Source organism: Prionailurus bengalensis, chromosome A2 (genome assembly GCF_016509475.1).
Source record: "Prionailurus bengalensis isolate Pbe53 chromosome A2, Fcat_Pben_1.1_paternal_pri, whole genome shotgun sequence".
In the NCBI taxonomy this organism is placed as follows: Eukaryota; Metazoa; Chordata; class Mammalia; order Carnivora; family Felidae; genus Prionailurus; species Prionailurus bengalensis.
Genome location: NC_057348.1, coordinates 149,394,791 through 149,413,775, shown reverse-complemented (window position 1 = coordinate 149,413,775; position 18,985 = coordinate 149,394,791). Strand labels below are relative to the sequence as shown.

The window sequence follows — 18,985 nt, the reverse complement described above, 5'->3', positions numbered from 1 at the left end:
CAGAAACTCAAAGAGGCCACTGGCTCTCCTCTTGAACCACTAGAGATCCTTTAACAGGTGACTCCTCATTAGAATCTTTAAATACTCACTTGAATAATGTCCGGACTTCACGAAGTCACTTTATGTGCAAGTTTATCCTTTTTTTTTTTTTTAAAGCTTATTTTTGAGAGAGTGTGCTAGCAGGGGAGGAGCCAAGAAAGAGAGAAGGACAGGGGGTATGAAGCAGGCTCTGCACTGACATCAGAGAGTCCGATGTGGGGCTCGAACTCATGAAACATGAGAGCATGACCTGAGCCGAAGTCAGGTGCTTAACTGACTGAGCCACCGGGCGCTCTATGTGCAAATCTATCCTTAAACCACAAAGTGAAAAAGGTAACTTCCTCCACAGATTAACTATTTAAATAAAATGAGGTGTCCGGCTTCTTGACACATTATTTTCCAAAACGCTAAACCTGCCAGGAAAACGGGGGTCTACTGAGGCCAGTGAATTGATACATTAATTATAAACCCTCCCATCTACACTTCATTTAAAAAAAATTTTTTTTAATCTTATTTTTGAGAGAGAGGGAGAGACAGAGCACGAGCAGGGGAGGAACAGAGAGAGAGGAAGACCCAGAATCAGAAGCAGGCTCTAGGCTCTGAGCTGTCAGCACAGAGCCCAATGCGGGGCTCGAACCCATGAACCGAGAGATCATGACCTGAGCCGAAGTCAGACGCTCAACCGACTGAGCCACCCAGGCGCCCCTCTCCCATCTACTCTTTAAAGCTGAGGCTCTATTAGTTGATAACTGAGAGACTCAGTTTCCGTTATTAAATGTATCGGAGAGGGATAACGTTTTAACAAGCTCTGTAATTCATACTTCTCATGAAATCGGACAGGCCTAACCTAATTGGTCCAAATAAATGAAGTTTCATTATACCCTCTACAATGGGAGTCTGTCTTCCCATGCACATATGATCTGGTCCACTGATCCGCAAGCGGCACCTGTCCCCGAGAACCGGCGTCCTGGTGGGTGCAGAGATGGGAGCGCTGGAGCCCCACTGGCTGTAGAGGCAGAGTCCCGATCAAGCACCACAGCTCAGAGACGCCCTCCGTGCGAATGACTGACAAACACCCTCCCTCAGGTACTCAGAACCGGTCGGGCCAGGGAATGATTCCTGCTTATCTAAATCCCCGAGGGGCTGATTTCAAAGCCAGAACACCAACTTATTAATTTACAATGGGAGATGGGTCTGGCTCCGAGATGGGTCTGGCTCCGGGATGGGGTGGGGGTGGGGGGGTTCCAACATAGGAGACAGCCCCTCGACAGGGACAGGTCCACCCGGGGGACCAAATTAAAGATCAGAAGGTTGCTGGGTTAGCAAAGATTTAAAGCTGAGAGTATGATTTCCCCAGGAGAAACCTCCAATCCGGCTACCAAAGCCTCACGAGATGTAACGTGCACCTTGCCGGGCACAGCTTTCTAAAGGACCGGTGCCCGATGCCCGATGCCCGATGCGGAGATGGGAGCAGTGCTGGGTGAGCACGCCGACGTGCTCCTAACCGAATGTCCCCTCTTCTAGCCTGGGCACAGAACCTCCGCTCCCCCACTAATGCCTGTCTGCACACAGGGCACACTTCACTCAGGTTTTCTCCAGGCAGTAAGTTGTCCCCTGGTCACCTGTCTCCTATGAGACACGCGGAGGGACAGCCTCGCTCTGTTTGTTACCTGCCGTTGTTACCAGTTTCACACTGACCTCATTCCAGAATTCCAGGGGATACCTGACCTGAAATGAGTGTGTAAGATTGCAAAACAGCACAATTAGTTTGAACTCTGGCAAAATCACGGCCTGGCCTGCCTCAACCTGGCCAGGATACAACGTAGCCAGCAAAATCCTAACTGGGCAAAGAGTCACAAAGGCTACAGCACGTGAACACAAAAAGTTGCAGAGTATCTGCCCAGCAAGCAAGGGTCTCACATTAACATTTTACAGTATTTGCTCTGTGAATGCTCCTCAGTCCACTGGGGGAACTTTTTTAATTATTATCACTATGGTGGTACAAACACACAGACATAAAGTTTGCCATCTCAACCATTCGTACCTGTACAGTTCAGCAGTGTTAAGTATATTCACATCGTTGTGCAACCAATCCCCAGAATTCTTTTCATCTTGTAATTGTGAAACTGTGTAGCCGTTCAGCAAGGACACTCCGTTCTCCTCCCTCTCCTGGCCCCTGGCAACCATTCCATTTTCTGTCCTGATGGATTTGACTAGTCTAGGTCCCTCATAAAAGTGACATCAGATAATATTTGTGGTTTTCTGTGACTGGGTTATTGCGCTTATCAGACTGTTCTCAAGATTCATCTCTGTTGTAACAGCTGTCAGAATTTCCTTCTTTTTGAGGGCTGAATAGTATTCCATTGTATGTATAAACCACACCGAAGATAGACCCAGAAGTGGAACAGCTACGTCATACGGTAATTCTATTTTCAATGTGTTGAGGAACCATGACATTGTTTTCCATAGGAGCTGTACCATTTTACATTCCCAGTTTCTCCACACCGTTGCCAAGACTTACTTTTCTATCATCTTTTCCTAGTAGCCATCTTGGTGCGGGTGAGGTGGATTAGGGAGAACCTTCCAAATGCACCTCAAAATACTCATGCATCAAAATTCTAAGTTAGGGCTTTAGAATTGCTGATTCCAAGGAATCGTACTCCTCTATAGCTTATGTCGTTCGCTGCACGTGCTCCGTGAGGCAGGTGGGGAGCATCCACTCCATCCAGCAAGACAGTCCGCCGGAGCTCAGAACAGTGAACCAGCTTGCCCAAGGGAGTGGGCGACCAGCCTCACCCCCTCTGACCACACGCGTCCACCACACTCTCTGGTACGACATTTTGAGGACCGTGGCAACGCAAAGGAAAGGGGAAAGAAATCGACCAGATTGCCACAACGCTCAATACGAACCTGCCGAGCAGAACACCGCCTCAGCTCCCTAAGGGAGCCAAACTTCTGGAAGGCTGAGTTCTGAACCCGGAGGCTGGTCCTCATGTACCATGAACCTCTAAGTCACTGGCCAGCATGTCCCTGAAGGACAGTCCCCTGAGTTCCACTATGGCCACTGAGACAAGTAGAGGGACAGACCCGGAGGGCTGATCCACACAGCTCGTTTGTGGGGACAATCACACCGCAGGAAGTGTAGGGACTCAAGAGTTAGAACCAGCTTTAGCCTGGGCAATGAGCACCCACAGAGCAACTCACAGATTTGTTCTCCTCTTCACGAAAACAAAAAGTTCTGGCACAAAAGGGACAGGGTAGTACCTGCGGTTGGAGCCAAATCCTTGGACGTTTCCTCGGACAACCCAAGGTACTCTCTGATGAGACGACTCAGCTTTTGGTAGGCAGCATCCAGGTCATCTACAGAAAATGAGAGAAGGTACTTTTAAAGCAACAGAATCATATCTAAACACAGTCAATTTGCCACTGTTGGTGGTAATGATTTTTCAAGCTCCCTCTAACTTTATGACTATTGTCGTAGGCAGGATTCTAAGCCCCTAATGACACGTCCCCTTCATATAAGTGCCTCCCGTGAGCAAGGGCAGAACCTGTGAACATGAAGAGTTATTACTCCCGTGGTCATGTCGTGTTAAACGGCAAAACAGATTTTTGCAAATGGGATGAAGGTTACTTATCATCTGAGTTTGGACTAGTCAGAAGGAAGACTACCCAGGTGGACCCACTCTTTTTTTTTTTTTTTAATGTTTATTCATTTCTCAAAGACAGAGAGAGCACAAGCAGGGGTGGGGCAGAGAGAGAAGGGGACACAGAATCCGAAGCAGGCTCCAGGCTCTGAGCTGTCAGCACAGAGCCCGATGAGGGGCTCGAACTCACACACCATGAGATCATGACCTGAGCTGAAGTGGGCCGCTTAACCGACTGAGCCACCCAGGCACCCCGGGCCTACTCTTAATCACATGAGCCTCATAAAGGAAGCCAGTTTCCTAGTAGTAGAAGAGGAAGGCAGAGGCTAGAAGCATGAGGAGAGTTTGATGTGTCATCACTGGCTTGACGACAGAGAGGCCCCATGTGTAGGACGTGGGAGCAGCCTCGAGGGTGGAGGGCAACCCCTGGCAGAGAGCCAACAAAAGCAGCAGGGCCCCCAGCCCCACGGCCACAAGGAACGGCAGTCAGCCAGCAGTGAGATTATATTCTGGAGCAGATCCTCCCCCAGTGACCTTACATTTCAAAAATAAAACCTCGCTGAAAGTCACTGACCTGCATTGATCACTGCGTCGAAATATCCTGGAAACTGCTGATTGATTTTAACATAAAGGTCCACTCTGGAGACAGCAAATTCAATCTCTAAACGACTGAATAATCCTTTTCTCCGCAAGTATCCTTCATATTTTTCCTTGTTCATGGGCACCACCAGGATATATCGAGGCTCAAAATAGGAATATTTCAAACTTCTGACACCCTGTTTGTTTAAAGAAAAGGTAATAAATTAGAAACGGATATACAATTTAGGTATCATTTTGGAGACATCTGACAACGTTGGCATAATAAGTAGTCTTACATTGAAGGACTTATTTGTATTATTAGCTATTATTTTCCTGTAAATGTCTCAAAGTCAGATTATTCCCCTTTGTTCATCAGGGGATGATGTATTGTTATTGGAAATAAAACAGCTCATTCTACCCAATTATCCTTTAACTAACCACCCTAATATACATGATGGTTCAAAAAGAAAATGGCTAGATACAAACAGGTGCATTCACAGCACTGTCGCATCCTCATTTTTTTAAAGATTTCATTTTGAAGTAATCTCCATTCCTAACGTGGGGCTTGAACTTACAACTCTTGAAGATCGAGAGTCACACGCTCTAGAGCCTGGGCCAGCCAGGAGCCCCTCTGAAATGTATTTCGAGTCTACATTTCCAAGAGCAGCCTTTCAGCGCCAGGAGATAAAGATCTTACTGAGAAAAAAAAAAACAAAAACGCTACTCTGTTACCTGTGCCTTCGCCTTGGGACCCTTCCTATTCCTAAACCAGCAACCTGGTTGGCTGGTTCCTATTGCATCTCACAGCTTCTACCCAGAGCAAGGGACAGCCAAGCTCAAGCCACCGTGCAGCCAGCAGGTCCCAGGGAGAAGCAGGGCTGGATGGTGACTGCGGCTCCCCGGCTCCAGCAGACTGCGAGCAAATCCTGCAAACTCCCTGAGCACCAGTTTCCTCACAGGTGCAACACAAGAGCCGTTCCAAATGAACTCTGAACTTCCTCCCCCCTCGATCCCATCATCAGTAGTTTAACTCAACGTTCAAAATCTTGGCTTTTAAACATTCAGTGGGGGAAGCAATACAGGCTCTTTAAAAAAACAGTTTCTGTAAGCGTCAGTGACAAGAGCAGTTTGGAAAAATGCTTTCCCTCGGGAGCATCAGGGAAATGAGACCTGGTTTATATAGAGTCGACCTCTTGGAAATGAGTCGGGGAAAGCTCGCAGGGAGGAAGAGGACAACACAGAAGCCAGTGCCCAGAGAAGAAGGTAAAGGTCAGCAAGAGGTGCCAGGGAGTTTCTGCCTTGCCCGAGGAAGATATTTTTGGGAAAAGAGGTCTTTTTTTTTGCTTATTAGCATTGAAAGAAAGAAAACCTCCTTCAGGATGCAGAAGCAATCAACTGCGGAGAGGTCAGGACTGCAGGCTTTTGCAGCTAGAAAAATTAAAGGGCTGGAAGAAACGTGACCAGTCTCACTGAAGCGAGGCTACACACCAACACCAGGAGCCAAGAAGGAATCACAGTCCCCCGCTTGGCCAAGTCACAAAGGAAACCAGTTCTAGAGGAGGCTCAGCATCCACAGGAAAGGGCTGTCAGACCCGCCCAGATTTTGTTTCCCTAAGCTTGATCTAAGGGTATCATTTTTGTAACTTTTTTTTTCCGACTACAAAACTGTTAGACCGCTCAGTGAGCGTACCTTAAATAGACAAGCAATGGCCTTTAAAGATTTCACATGTTTTATAAAGCTATATATACATATTTTTAAAATTAACTAATTTATTTGTTTTTTAATTTACATCCAAGTTAGTTAGCATATAGTGCAACACTGATTTCAGGAGTAGATTCCTCCGTGCCCTTTACCCATTTAGCCCATCCCCCCTCTCACAACCCCTCTAGCAACCCTCTGTTTGTTCTCTATATTTAAGAATCTCTTATGTTTTGGGATGCCTGGGTGGCCCAGTCGGTTAAGCATCCGACTTTGGCTCAGGTCATGATCTCACAGCTCGTGGGTTCGAGCCCCACGTTGGGCTCTGTGCTGACAGCTCAGAGCCTGGAGCCTGCTTCGGATTCCGTGTCTCCCTCTCTCTCCGCCCCTCCCCTGTTCATGCTCTGTCTCTGTCTCAAAAATAAATAAACATTAAAGAAAGAAAGAAAGAAAGAAAGAAAGAAAGAAAGAAAGAAAGAAAGAAAGAAAGAATCTCATGTTTTGTCTCCCTCTCTATTTTAAAGGTATGTATTTTAATTTATTTTTTAATTTTTTTTAACGTTTATTTATTATTGATAGAGAGATAACAGAGCGTGAGCAGGGGAGGGGTACAGAGAGGGGGAGACACAGAATCTTAAGCAGGCTCCAGGCTCCGAGCTGTCAGCACAGAGCCCGACGCGGGGCTCGAACTCACGAACCGCGAGATCTTGACCTGAGCCGAAGTCGGACGCTCAACCGACTGGGCCACCCGGGCGCCCCAAAAGTTATCTATTTTTAAAACAAGTAAGTGAGGTAGTCACGGTTTTACCCTGGATATGGATTGGAAAGAAATTTCTGTATATTCCAATTGCAGAAGATCACTGGGGAAGACAGGGTACGGGGGCAGAATCCTGAAATCTGCAAGTCTAAACTGCTCACAGCCTGGAAAGATCGCCACCAGCGAGCAACTGGAGTCACTGCCGGCATCAGCCACACATCTCCCACAGAGGATCAGAGAGCACGGCCAGCTGCACAGAGCCCCCAGGCAGGTCCGTAGCCTGTGACGGACCCTAATAGCACTTGAGATAAAGAGAGACTGCACCCTAGAATAAAAGGGATACTTTAGTGAGGAAATAACTTAGGAAATAAATCCTGAGGGGCACATCTATTCATAGTCTAAGTGTGCTATGTCTCGTACTATAACTCCTGTCATCGAATTGTTCATGTCTGGTCTCCCCCATACGAACCATAAGCTTCCCCCCACCCCCGCGCCTGGCAAGTGTGCTACCTGCACACCGTAGCCCCCTCCTCAACCCCAAATATATACATACAAACTCACACACACACGTTAAAAGTACAGAGTGAAAAAAACACTTACTTCTATTTCCATGTGAACACAGCTTGCTAACCCGTCTCTTGCAATGGCCTCTATGGTGTCCCTACTTAATCCATAGTTGTGATTCCCATAATTAAATGTTAGAATGAACTTCCCCTGAAATTTGAGAGGTACAAAGATTTTCATGTAACAGCTGCCATACTCAACTTTAATATAACTAACATTATTTGATGCCTTACTTTTATATGCTTCCGTAAAACCTATGAATATTAGCAATTATAGAAGGCTGACGATGGGTTTATGAAATTTAACACCCAAGTGTGGTAGAGAAATTTATACAGAATTCTCAGCTGGCAAAAAAAAAAAAAAAAAAAAATTTAAGTTTCTGGAAATACGGTCATCTGCTGACAAAACATCCAGGGAGAGTAAAGGTCTCACCAAAGCTTACGGTAGAACAGACCATTTTGCTTACTTACCTGCTTCCTTGCCAACTGTGCACCATGAGCTGCTGTTGCTGAGAAAACAAAACTGATAGCCTGCCTTTTGCCTCGGCCACATTGGCTACCGAACATAGCAGGTACCCCAGAAAAAGCTCCCATTCTCCAAAGCCTTGCATTCTCAGATAAGCCTGAAGGCCATGAATTACAGGGACAACCGAAAACCTTTGCATCCTGAGATAAGCCATGAAAAACAGACCCTTTCTGCTTTTCCATATAAAACATAGCTTTGTATTGAAACTGCCCCAAATGTTATTCAACAGAATTGCTGTGTGCCCTCTAGTCATTTGAGGTTTGAAGGCTGCCTTCTATCTGTATACTGGAAGGCCAGTTCTTCCCAAAGCTATATACTCCTTTGCAGAACAGTCCAGGTTAAAAAAAACAAAACATGGCTCTCAAAATTGCCTTTTTTTTCTTTGACAATATTAGATTTATTAAACCACTAGGTCTAATCTAAACTGGAAAGCTCATGACCAAAAAAATAAAAACATGAATGATCTTGGCAACTGTGACTCCTCGTGCACAGGATTTTCATATAAATGATGGAATGAAAATCTGCAAGGCTGAATCCCGTCAATCCAATCCCATCGAAAGGCAGCACCATCAGTAAGAACAGTAGCAGTGAGGGGCGCCTGGGTGGCTCCGTCCGTTAAGCGTCCGACTTCAGCTCAGGTCGCGATCTCATGGTCCCCAAGTTCAAGCCCAGCGTCGGGCTCTGTGCTGACAGCTTGGAGCCTGGAGCTTGCTTCGGATTCTGTGTCTCCCTCTCTCTCTGCCCCTCCCACACTCCTGCTCTGTCTCTCTCTCCTTCAAAAATAAAAAAAGTTACAAAAAAAAAAAGAACAGTAGCAGTAAGGAGTCCTTTACACTCCCTGTGCTTCCTGGGCCCGGAGGTTCTGGAGATTGGGGGGGGATGGGAGACAGGCTATCTGTTGGAAGTGCATGAGACACAGAGTATCTCCTGGGGTGGGTGGGTCTCTAGTGAATGAGTCTGAATGAGTCTGCTATGGGTGATGAGGAAAGTCCATACACCGCATAATCCAAAGAAGTTTATATCATGCAGTCTAAAAGTTTACAACTCAACAGTAAATATCCTTGATATTTTACTCCCTCAATGTCATACCTTCTTTGTTCTTTGAAACAAATACTACGTCATCTTTTAATATATATATTGTTATCCAAATAGATAGGATAGATACCTGAATGTCCCATCAGGTATATACTTTGCCTTGTTTACTGTGACTCACCCTGTTTTCAAAATGTGTTCTTGAATCACTCTTCAGATATATACTATGAATTTGTTTACTTGTGTGTACAAAGGCCTCCCTCTGTGAATCCCAAACGTATTTTCTGGAAAAATGCAGAGTCGGAAGGAAGCCGGCACTGTGCTTTTATATACAAAACAGGCCCTGTCGAACTTGTTTGTAAAGAACTGAGATGAAGTGGTCCTCCAGCTTCTGGATGGTGATCTTCCATTTCTTTCTGCTCGAGGACACCTTCATAAACAGCAACAGTCCTATTGCAGAAGCCTCCTCCAATAATCCTATTTCCACAAGTCAGGGAGTATATCTGCAGGGAAGTGACTGCATTCATGTGTTTAAAAAAGATTCGCGTGTCGGTAGGCATGCGACACGATGACCCTCGTGTCGGTGCTGGGGGATATGCAGCAGTATGTATGTGAGAGGGTGTGCGGCTCTGTAGGTCAGAGTGCGTGGCTGTGACTGGCCACAGCAGGTGTCCAAAGCTGGGGCATGCCACGGTGGGACAGGCTGCGTGGGTGGGCGTGGGGGAGGGTTCTGCGTACAGAAGTCTGCGTGTGTCGGTGTGACTGGCGACGCTGACAATGTGTCACGAGTTTATAACCTGTATGTTTGCCTCTTCATGAAACAGTCTTAAGCTCACTTTCAAGAAAAGGAACTCAGGGGCGCCTGGGGGGCTCAGGTGGTTAAGCATCCAACTTCGGCCCAGGTCCTGATCTCGCGGTCCGTGAGTTTGAGCCCCGCGTCGGGCTCTGTGCTGGCAGCTCCGAACCTGGAGCCTGCTTTGGATTCTGTGCCTCCCTCTCTCTCTGCGCAGCCCCCCCCCCCCAACTCACGCTCTGTCTCTGTCTCTCAAAAATGAATAAACATTAAAAAATGTTTTAAAAATCAAAAAAAAAAAAAGGAGCTCAGAAACAAAATTCAAGTTGAAGAAAATGACGTCATATTGAAGTAATAGATTTTAGCAGAAGCAGTAAAAACGAGTACTTCTCAAACACACGAGGATTTTGCAGAGGGAGTCAAACCGTACGAGCAAATACGGTGTGCAAGTACAGCGATTTCTTAGACTAGGGATTGAACCAGACTTCCTTATTACTGATAGGATAAGGTAATAACGTCAGGGAATAACATAAGGGAATAAGGTATATAAATAAGTTATTTATTTATATACATAAGGTTATAAATAAGGTAATAACATCAGGGAAGCAGACGGGGTACTGAGAACAGGTGAACTGAACCAAGAAAAAAATGTCTCAGACTCTAACAAGAGAAACCAACATGAATTTCATGAACTAGCTGCCTTTCAACCCAAAGAGCCCTAAAAGAATGCTTCTTACTAACGCTACTTACCAATAATGTTTCCTATCTCTATTAAGGCTTTTAGAAACATAAAATCCCAAAGTACTCTTGATACATTAAACTGAATTACCAAAATACAGCCCAAGGAGAGAAGATTATAAAGAATCTCTAGGATGTTCTTTTGACAAGGTTAGAGGGGAAACGGCCTAGGGATTGTAGGACTTAATCACTTGGGTTTCTCTGTGAACACAAGAAAAAAACACACACTGTGTGTAAAGTTGGCCATTCAAAACTAAACTCGTGGAAACGGCAGATCCCGTGCTTACACGGACCACAATTATGTGCACGCAGTATAACGTGGAAGGTCAGGGCTGGATGTGTGCCCTGCCAACTGAATGGGACACACCGTGATGAAATGGTGCTTAGGGCGACGACCACGAGAAAGCCCCAGTTTTAGCAAACAGGAGCGGTCTCTGGACAGAGCACTCCAACGCCGAGGGAGGCTCAATTCACAAGTTTCGCACATCAGATCGGGTCTGTGAGAACTGCCTATCTTCAGTGAAGCCTCATCAATAACAGCAGCACCTGATAAACACAGATCGCGAGAACTTTTCGAAGTGCTCTTGTGTTTCCTTAAAATGCCTACTCATGTAGCTTTATTGAAAAGTTACAATATTCCCTCCAAGATCAAAAAATAAAGCAGCACGTGCACAAGGATGTGGAAGTGGTTTAAGAAAAAAAAAAAAAACAATCCAAGAATACCTCTCTCAACAGACACAAAGCGTTTCTTGATTTTATCGCTAGTTCCTAATATTTCTAGCAGAGAACATGCATTTCTTGTGCAGTACAAAGGGGAACATTCTTACCATGTTTACCATTTCATCAAAAACTTCTTGAGAGATAAAATGATAATCGACTCGATCCCCCTCTCCAAAGTAAGGTGGTCTTGTGGTGTGACAGGCCCTGAAAACAGAGGAGATAACCAGTCTACTTCTAGCAGCTTGAGATTCGAAATGGAAAAGGTTTTGGTAAAAGTATGTTTTCAAAAGTTGAAGTTGACCCGTGGATCGTGAATTGGGAAACAACATGGTTGTGAAAACGCTGTGGTTTCGAAGCTCTAGGCTACATTCAGCTGCTCTGACTCTACAGGGATTGTAGAAATGTGAGATCATCAACACCCGATGTTTACTTGTTGTTTACCACCTTGGAACCAGCCCCTCTGCTGTCACACTACTTTCGGCAATAGAACGATGTCTACTGCTCATATATTTCCACCCAAGTGTTTTCGTGTCCTCTCTGTTCTGTGGGCACTTTCCCACGCCCCTCCTCATTCCTCCACCTGGCTAGCCCACTTGTCTTCCAGGACTCAAGTTACATGTCCTCCCCAAGCCCAAAAGCCTTCCCACCCCCTATCGCTGATTACGCACCTCTTCTGTACGCGCCCATTACCCTCATCGTCTGCCATCGATTACATCGCACCCAGGTCCCTGTTCAGGACCCCATCGCCTCCGTGCTGCCAGTACTCGATACCAGGGATGAGCCTCGCACGGGAACCCATGAATGGAGTTCTCAGTTCTCTGATCACTGACTGCAACAGCGCCCCCATCCGGTCCCCAGCTCCCACTTACTCTCTGTCACCAAAACTGCCTTCTTTTATCCACATGTCTGGCTTTTCCCTGTCCTTCCCAGCGGGATGTAGGACTCATGAGGACAGACCTTTTCTTGTCCATCTTACGTGCTATTGTATTCCCCATGCCTGGCTCATAGCAGGCATTCACTAGGTATCCATAACATGAATGAGTAAATGAGACCTGTGGAGTGGATAACAGGTGTGATGAACTCTATTTTGCGGAGGACAATAAAAATGGCCAGTCTAAGGCCACAGAGCAGGCCAGTGTCAGTCCCAGAACTAGATGACAGGGTCCCAGCCAGCCCAGGACTCTCGATTTCCTCCCATTCTGACGTCTCGTGTTAAGTTCTGGGAACGCAGGCTGACTTTTATTATCCCGTGGTTTTAAAAGAGGAGATGAAAATAGCTAGACGTTCAACGTGTTATTTCATTTAGTCCTCACAAGAAAAACCACGAGGCGGGGATTATTGTTTTCATTTTACAGACGATGAAACTGAGGCACAGCAATTAAGTGAGTGACTAAGTAGCAATGCCAGGATGACTCCCTGCCAATTCCTTTTACGATCATGCTAAGTGGGTAAAGTCACAACCCTCAAAAGCCTCTCCATTACAAAGCCAAAGCCAAGTTTTTATAATTCATCCCACTGTTTCCCTTCCATTATAATCAAGAATTAACTAGACTGGTAAATTTTAAGGTCTTAACATTACATTTAAATTATATACCTGGGAAAGAGAATATATTCTAAGACTGTCAAAACACTGCGACATTTGTTTTGTTGTGCGAATACACTGGCATCTCTTCACACACCTCGGCAGGGCCCTGAGACCCTCTGTCTATCGGTGTCCTTGACAGTCAGGAAAGATAAATCAGGGACTTGGCATCCCGTGCTGTACACCCTTAGCATAGCCTTTACGCACCGTGCCAGATTTGCATTTTCCAACAAAGGGATTGAGCGGCAGGAATTTTTTCAGAATTTCTAAAAGGAAGACACGGCAAAGAAGTCATCTGAAGCTTCTAGGCAGGTAAATAAAGAGAAGGCTTCACTGATGTGGAGCATGCGGATGACAGAGCCTGTATCCGCCATGGAAACTTCTATTAAGAAGGACCTAAGATGACCTGTGGGTTTTTGAATCCTGTCATCCAATTTTCACATGCAGAAATGTTCGCTGCGAAGCATGCTCCCCAAATGCGAACGAACATCTGAAAAAGGAAATGCTGCAGAGTGAAAGCACGGTTGCACTAAACTTACTTAGCAAAGAAATGATGCCAAATTTTAGACAAAGAAATTTGCTCGGGCCATCACTTTCAGTAGCCTTCTTCTCCCCTGTCTAAGGGCAATTCTATTCCATGAGTTTATTATTTACTAATGGATTCACTAGTTAAGTCATGGTGAACAGTTAACTCATGGTTTGCAAAGGGAGCCACACGAAAAGAACGGAGTTAGACACTGGTCCTGAGGGTTACGAGTGAGGTTAGACATTCGAAAGGCCTGTTCATGGGCCAGCTGTCGTGAAGGATCCTAACAAACCAAGTCTGTGGAGAGGAGATGATCAGGAGGGGAAGGGATCCGCAAGGTCAGACCCAACAATGGAATGGTAAAATATCCAGGGAAAAGTAATAGGAAGAAAAGATGTCTAAGACGAGCTAGCAGTTGGATGAGGACGTAGAAATGTTTTCAGTTTGATTCAGAAGCACACGGTTTTAGAATCTCAACTCTGGACCAGATTGCCTCAGGAAATAACAAACTTCTTGTTACTGCAAATACTGAGGCAGAGGTTTGGCTCTGAGCACATCTAAACTCAAGCACGTGATAGCATGCCATGTGTTGGTAAGTGAACTCTTTGAAAGGCTACCCACAAAAGCCCAGGTCTCCCTAAGGCATCCGGTAGGAAATTTAAATTGGTCCTAATGCTCAACGCAAATATGCGTCGATTAACTGCTGGACATTTAAAGAGATCATCAGCACATATGATTCCAGCACACGCTGTCTGAGTATCAAATCCCAGGAAGCCACTGTCCCGTCCACTTGCCCGTAACTATACATCACTTCCTAACTCATGCCATCACCGGCCGTTACTGTACCCCAGCTGGTCTCCCTGTATCCAGTCTTCCCTGCCCCACCCTCTGCCAAGCTTCCGGCCGGGCGCACTTTCTGGAACGCAGCGGTCGTCATGACACCCCCTACCTGCAGAGCCTTTACGATCAGACTCCCGTCTACTTTTCTGGTCTTCTCTTCTGCCGTCTCCCTCTGTACTTCCAAGTCTTGCCGTCTTCCAGAGCGTACTTTCAGTTCAGCGAATGCACCCATCGTTCTTTCTGTCTGGAAGGCACCCGTTCAAGTTCCACATCCCATCTACTTTCTACTCTTCCTATCCCAGAGGCTCTTTACTTCCCTCATCAGAGCACCCGCCAAACTCCCTTGTTAGCCAGCATTTACCTGTCAGAATCCCATGCTAGACTGTAAGCTCCCAGGGCAAGACCACGTCTGTTTGTTTTACAGCTTACAGCCTGCACATGGCCCGTGCTCAATAAACAAAGATTAGATGAATAAATGAGCCATTCTACTAGTATGTCACATCTGTATAAATAGACATCAGACTAGACTGAATTTAGGTAACTGTAGCTCATAGATCTCACGTAGCTAAGTAGCTATGGTCTTTTACTTGACTGCACTCCAGTGCTAAATAAAAATAAAATAAACTTGGTAGTCAACATCATGAAAAAGGTTACAAAAATGGAGATTGCTGTAAATTAGAGGTCTAAGAAAGAAAATAAGGTTTTCCTTTCGTGACTATTCATATCACTTTCAAGGCTTAAATCTGGAAGGTGCCCAGGTGTACTGGCATCATTTTATGTTTCTCTCGTTATTCACTACTCGTCCAGGGAGCCACTGATTTGTGTGGTGATATTAAGGTTGGAAAGAGAGGGATTTTGAAGCCAGTCAATTCATATCTCCAGGCCACGTGTAACTAATACAGGAAAAGAAGGAACATCCAACCTATTTCTAAAACCAAGAACAAACGGAAAAATCAAAACCTAAAACAAGTCCAGAATCTCTCAGCCACACCAACACTTGTTATATCACGATGTTTTCCTTTTCATATTTTTATATCTGGACATGCAACCTGGTGTGTGAGAATTTCATTGAATGTCTCCGTCATGGGTCAATGTAATGGAAAAAGGAAGACAAAATACCAAGAGACAATGAAATAGAAGGGAAAGAAAAGATTCAGGCAAATGGCAGAGAAAGTGCCTTTGTGAATACTTACGTGTTTCATGATGAAACTGTATTCGTGCCTTTTTTTCCCATGTAATTAAAAATCAATAAAAAATTATGTTGGGTAAAGAATAAAAAGATCTACACAAGAGCAATGACTTGCCCCTGAGGATGTGCTTTGGTTTTATCATTTGGTTTAATTAGAAAGTTGTTGCATATAAAGTAGTACTATCTTACTTTCCCAACAGATAAGATTTCTAGCTATCTACTATCTCTTTTTTTGTAATCCAATGATATGATCTTTGATCCATGCCTGGATGGAATTCTTACAACGATGGGCCATTGAGCGAATGGAAAACAAACATTAAATCAGTCACAAACATGATGGATAAGTATCCTAATAAGTGGAAAACCAGGATTTAATAAAAATGAATAATTAGAAGGCCCACCCAGGCGAGAACACAGAAGCAGACTGGATCACAATCTTGATGAGGAGTTAACGAACACCTCCAAGAACACATCCGATCCAGCACGACCCACAACGTGTATCACAGACAAATATGAAGGACCTGGCTCCCAACATTCACCACATAATTAAAAGGAAATCTAATCAGAGAAAGCCTTGGTTCCTGGTATTGGGGTTTGATAAAAGGTTCCAGGTTTCATATTGGCACAACAGTCAGGATACATCTTTTCTGCCCTCGTTTGACCTTCCATTCATTGTGTTCCACTTATCATTTAAAACAGGTTCGGCACCTCTCTACAGGCAGAATGGTACACTATGCTTTTTTTTTTTCCCTACCGTTAAGTTTTAATTTATTTTTGTTACTTCAGGGTGCTTAAAATATATTAATGAATAAATCATCCTATATATTTGAATCCTCGAGTTGTTCAAATGAGGCATGTAATTTTAGATATCTAAATAAATGGACCTGTTTAAAATAGTATTTACATTGTTCGAACATGTATAGCTTAAGGGAATGGAAGGCATTAGAAAATAATTTGTATGTATTTCTCTGGCTGTCCTAAATATCTTCGCAGCCACCTCCTCTGGTCACCAACAAACATTACTAATCTAGAAGTAATTGCTTTGCCATATGTCAAAATGAAGAGGAAACCGGTTTAAAAGACCACAGTGGTTAACTCTGACTCCCAGAAACCTTTAAAAAGTCTGTAAAGCCAGCTGAAGACTTTTTGAATGGTCCTTTTTTTTGGGGGGGGGGGGATTGTCCTCTATTTTAACCAGACCATTAGGAATCACAGAGCAAAACATTTGCTCCAGAAAACTGGAGTGTACTGAATGCTGACCCAGGGGAATGGAAAAATGCTGCCCTTTCTCTTTCCTTCCTCCTGAAATATCCCTCCAAAGAGGGAAGCAAGTGGACGGCAGAGGGTGGGAGCGGCGGTCCCAGGTACACACACCAGCCCACACACCTGGCGGCGCGGTCACGTCACGTGGTAACGTGTTCCAACGCCACCAGGCTTCACCAACAATACGTGTGTTTCCAAACCTTGGAGAGTGATTTCAGCTGCCAGGGAATGAAATTAAGCGTCTGGGGAATTGAAGATGCAGGGTGTATGGCGGTGTAATCAACGGCCAAGAAGCTGATACCCCTCCTATAGACCTTTCTGAGCTCACTTAAAATTAACAGCCGAAATGAGCAAAAGCCTTACCAGCCAGTGAACATTACCAGCCAGTGAACATTACCATTTCACAGCCTTACCAGCCCACGAACAAACTCACCCGTATCTGAAGTAAGCGCTGAGCTGTCTGCAGAGGCGGTGAGCGAGCTCTCGTTTGCCACAGGCTTCAGGACCGGCCAGCACCAGCATGGGATAAGGGGCATCCAGGCGAGGAAGAGTGCTGGAACACAGGCAGGCAGTGGGTGAGGGCCTGGGCCAGTCGGATACACACCCAGGGGGCGGGGTCTACACCGCAGTCACACTAAAGTCAATGACTGAGCCCTTGCTGCATGCAGGCGCTGGAGAGAAGCCTCATCCTACACTCCCGAGCAAGTTGATGATAATATGCCCAAAACAGCATTCACAGCGTAGATAACAAACAAAATCCAAATGCATGTCAGTTTACTTGAACATTTTTTTAATGGTCTTTATTTTTTTTATATGTTTATTTATTTATTTTTGAGAGAGAGAGAGTGAAGGCATAAGTAGGGGTTGGGCAGAGAGAGACAAAGAATGTGAAGCAGCCTCTAGGCTTTGCACGATTGGTGCAGAGCCTGATGTGGGGCTCGAACCCACAAACCGTGAGATCATGACCTGAGCCGAAGTCGGACACTTAACCAACTGAGCCACCCAGGCGCCCCAATGATATTCATTTTTGAGATGGGGATGAGCAAGGGATGGGGCAGAGAGGGAGACACAGAATCTGAAGCAGGCTCCAGGCTCTGAGCTGTCAGCACAGAGCCCAATGTAGGGCTCAAACCCAAGAACCGTGAGATCATGACCTGAGCGGAAGTCAGATGCCTAACCAACTGAGCCACCTAGGCACCCTTTGAACAACATTTTTAAAAGGAAAAAATATGGTAAGATGTATTAGTTCTTGGTTGATAAAAGTATTTCCTCAAGAACTTAAAAACGGAAGTTCTGTGAGAAGTTTTAACATCCATACCTACTGAATTAGAACACAGACATGCAATGAAAATGGTAACAATTAAAATTGACCTGAGCAATCACTATGTGCCAGGCACTATTCTAGGAGTCCTACATACATTACCTTCATGTAATTATTACAGGATGATAATGAAGATATTTCTATCAGTATACCCGCTGCACACAGAAGAAACAGAAGTCCAGAGAGGTTAACTTGCTCAAAGTTAGCAGCTAATAGGTAAGAGCTAATACAGGAATCTGGGCATGGCTTCCGGGCCTGAAAGACTAGAATAAGGAAGAAAATCTCCCGCTACCAGCTGGGCTGAAGTGTGTGAATTCCACTCGTGCCACAACTATAGAAATACAGAATAGAATCGACTTTAAAAATACAAGGCACGGGGCGCCTGGGTGGCACAGTCGGTTAAGCGTCCGACTTCAGCCAGGTCACAATCTCGCGGTCCCGGAGTTCGAGCCCCGCGTCAGGCTCTGGGCTGATGGCTCGAAGCCTGGAGCCTGCTTCCGATTCTGTGTCTCCCTCTCTCTCTGCCCCTCCCCCGTTCATGCTCTGTCTCTCTCTGTCCCAAAAATAAATAAACGTTGAAAAAAAAATTAAAAAAAAAATACAAGGCTGAGGTGTGGATTCTATGAAGAAGAATGGAAGTGGTGGCAGCATAATTTTTCAGTGTCTCTGAACATCCACAGAAAAAACAGAAAAAAGCTGAGAGCAAGCACCCATGGCTGACATGTATAATAAAACCCAATGAGGAAGTATCTCCATGCACCACAAACCCACAAGCCTTGCACAGCCCTGGAATCTGTGCGGGATGGGGGGGGGGGGGGGGGCAAAAGGGCAGCAAATTACAGACCTGGAAAAAAGGGAACCCCAAAAGAGCCAGGGGCATCCACTGCAAAGCAAGCAGGCTGAAACTATGTGAACAAAAATCTGTACATCAATGGTCATAATACCTGGATTTGTAATAGTCCCAAAATGGAATCACCCCACGTTTTTCAAGAGATGGAATGGTTAAACTCACTGTGGTACATCCATGCGAGGAATATGACTCAGCAATAAAAAGGGCTGAACTACTGATATATCCAAGAACTTGGATGAATCTCCAGAAAATAAGGCTAAGTAAAAAATTTTTTAAAAAGCCAGTCTCAAAAGGTTATATATATACTACATGATTCTATTTGTA

The 18,985-nt window shown here is 45.1% G+C and overlaps 1 protein-coding gene across 1 annotated transcript in view; it reads right to left on the bottom strand.

Annotated features, from left to right (window-relative positions):
• LRGUK (leucine rich repeats and guanylate kinase domain containing) overlaps positions 1-18,985 on the bottom strand; it is a 107,721-nt gene that overhangs the window by 42,295 nt on the left and 46,441 nt on the right. Inside the window, 5 exon segments of the mRNA XM_043589553.1 lie at positions 3,304-3,399; positions 4,258-4,459; positions 7,319-7,432; positions 11,198-11,294; positions 16,924-17,043. Of these exon segments, the coding sequence (XP_043445488.1) occupies positions 3,304-3,399; positions 4,258-4,459; positions 7,319-7,432; positions 11,198-11,294; positions 16,924-17,043 (629 nt within the window).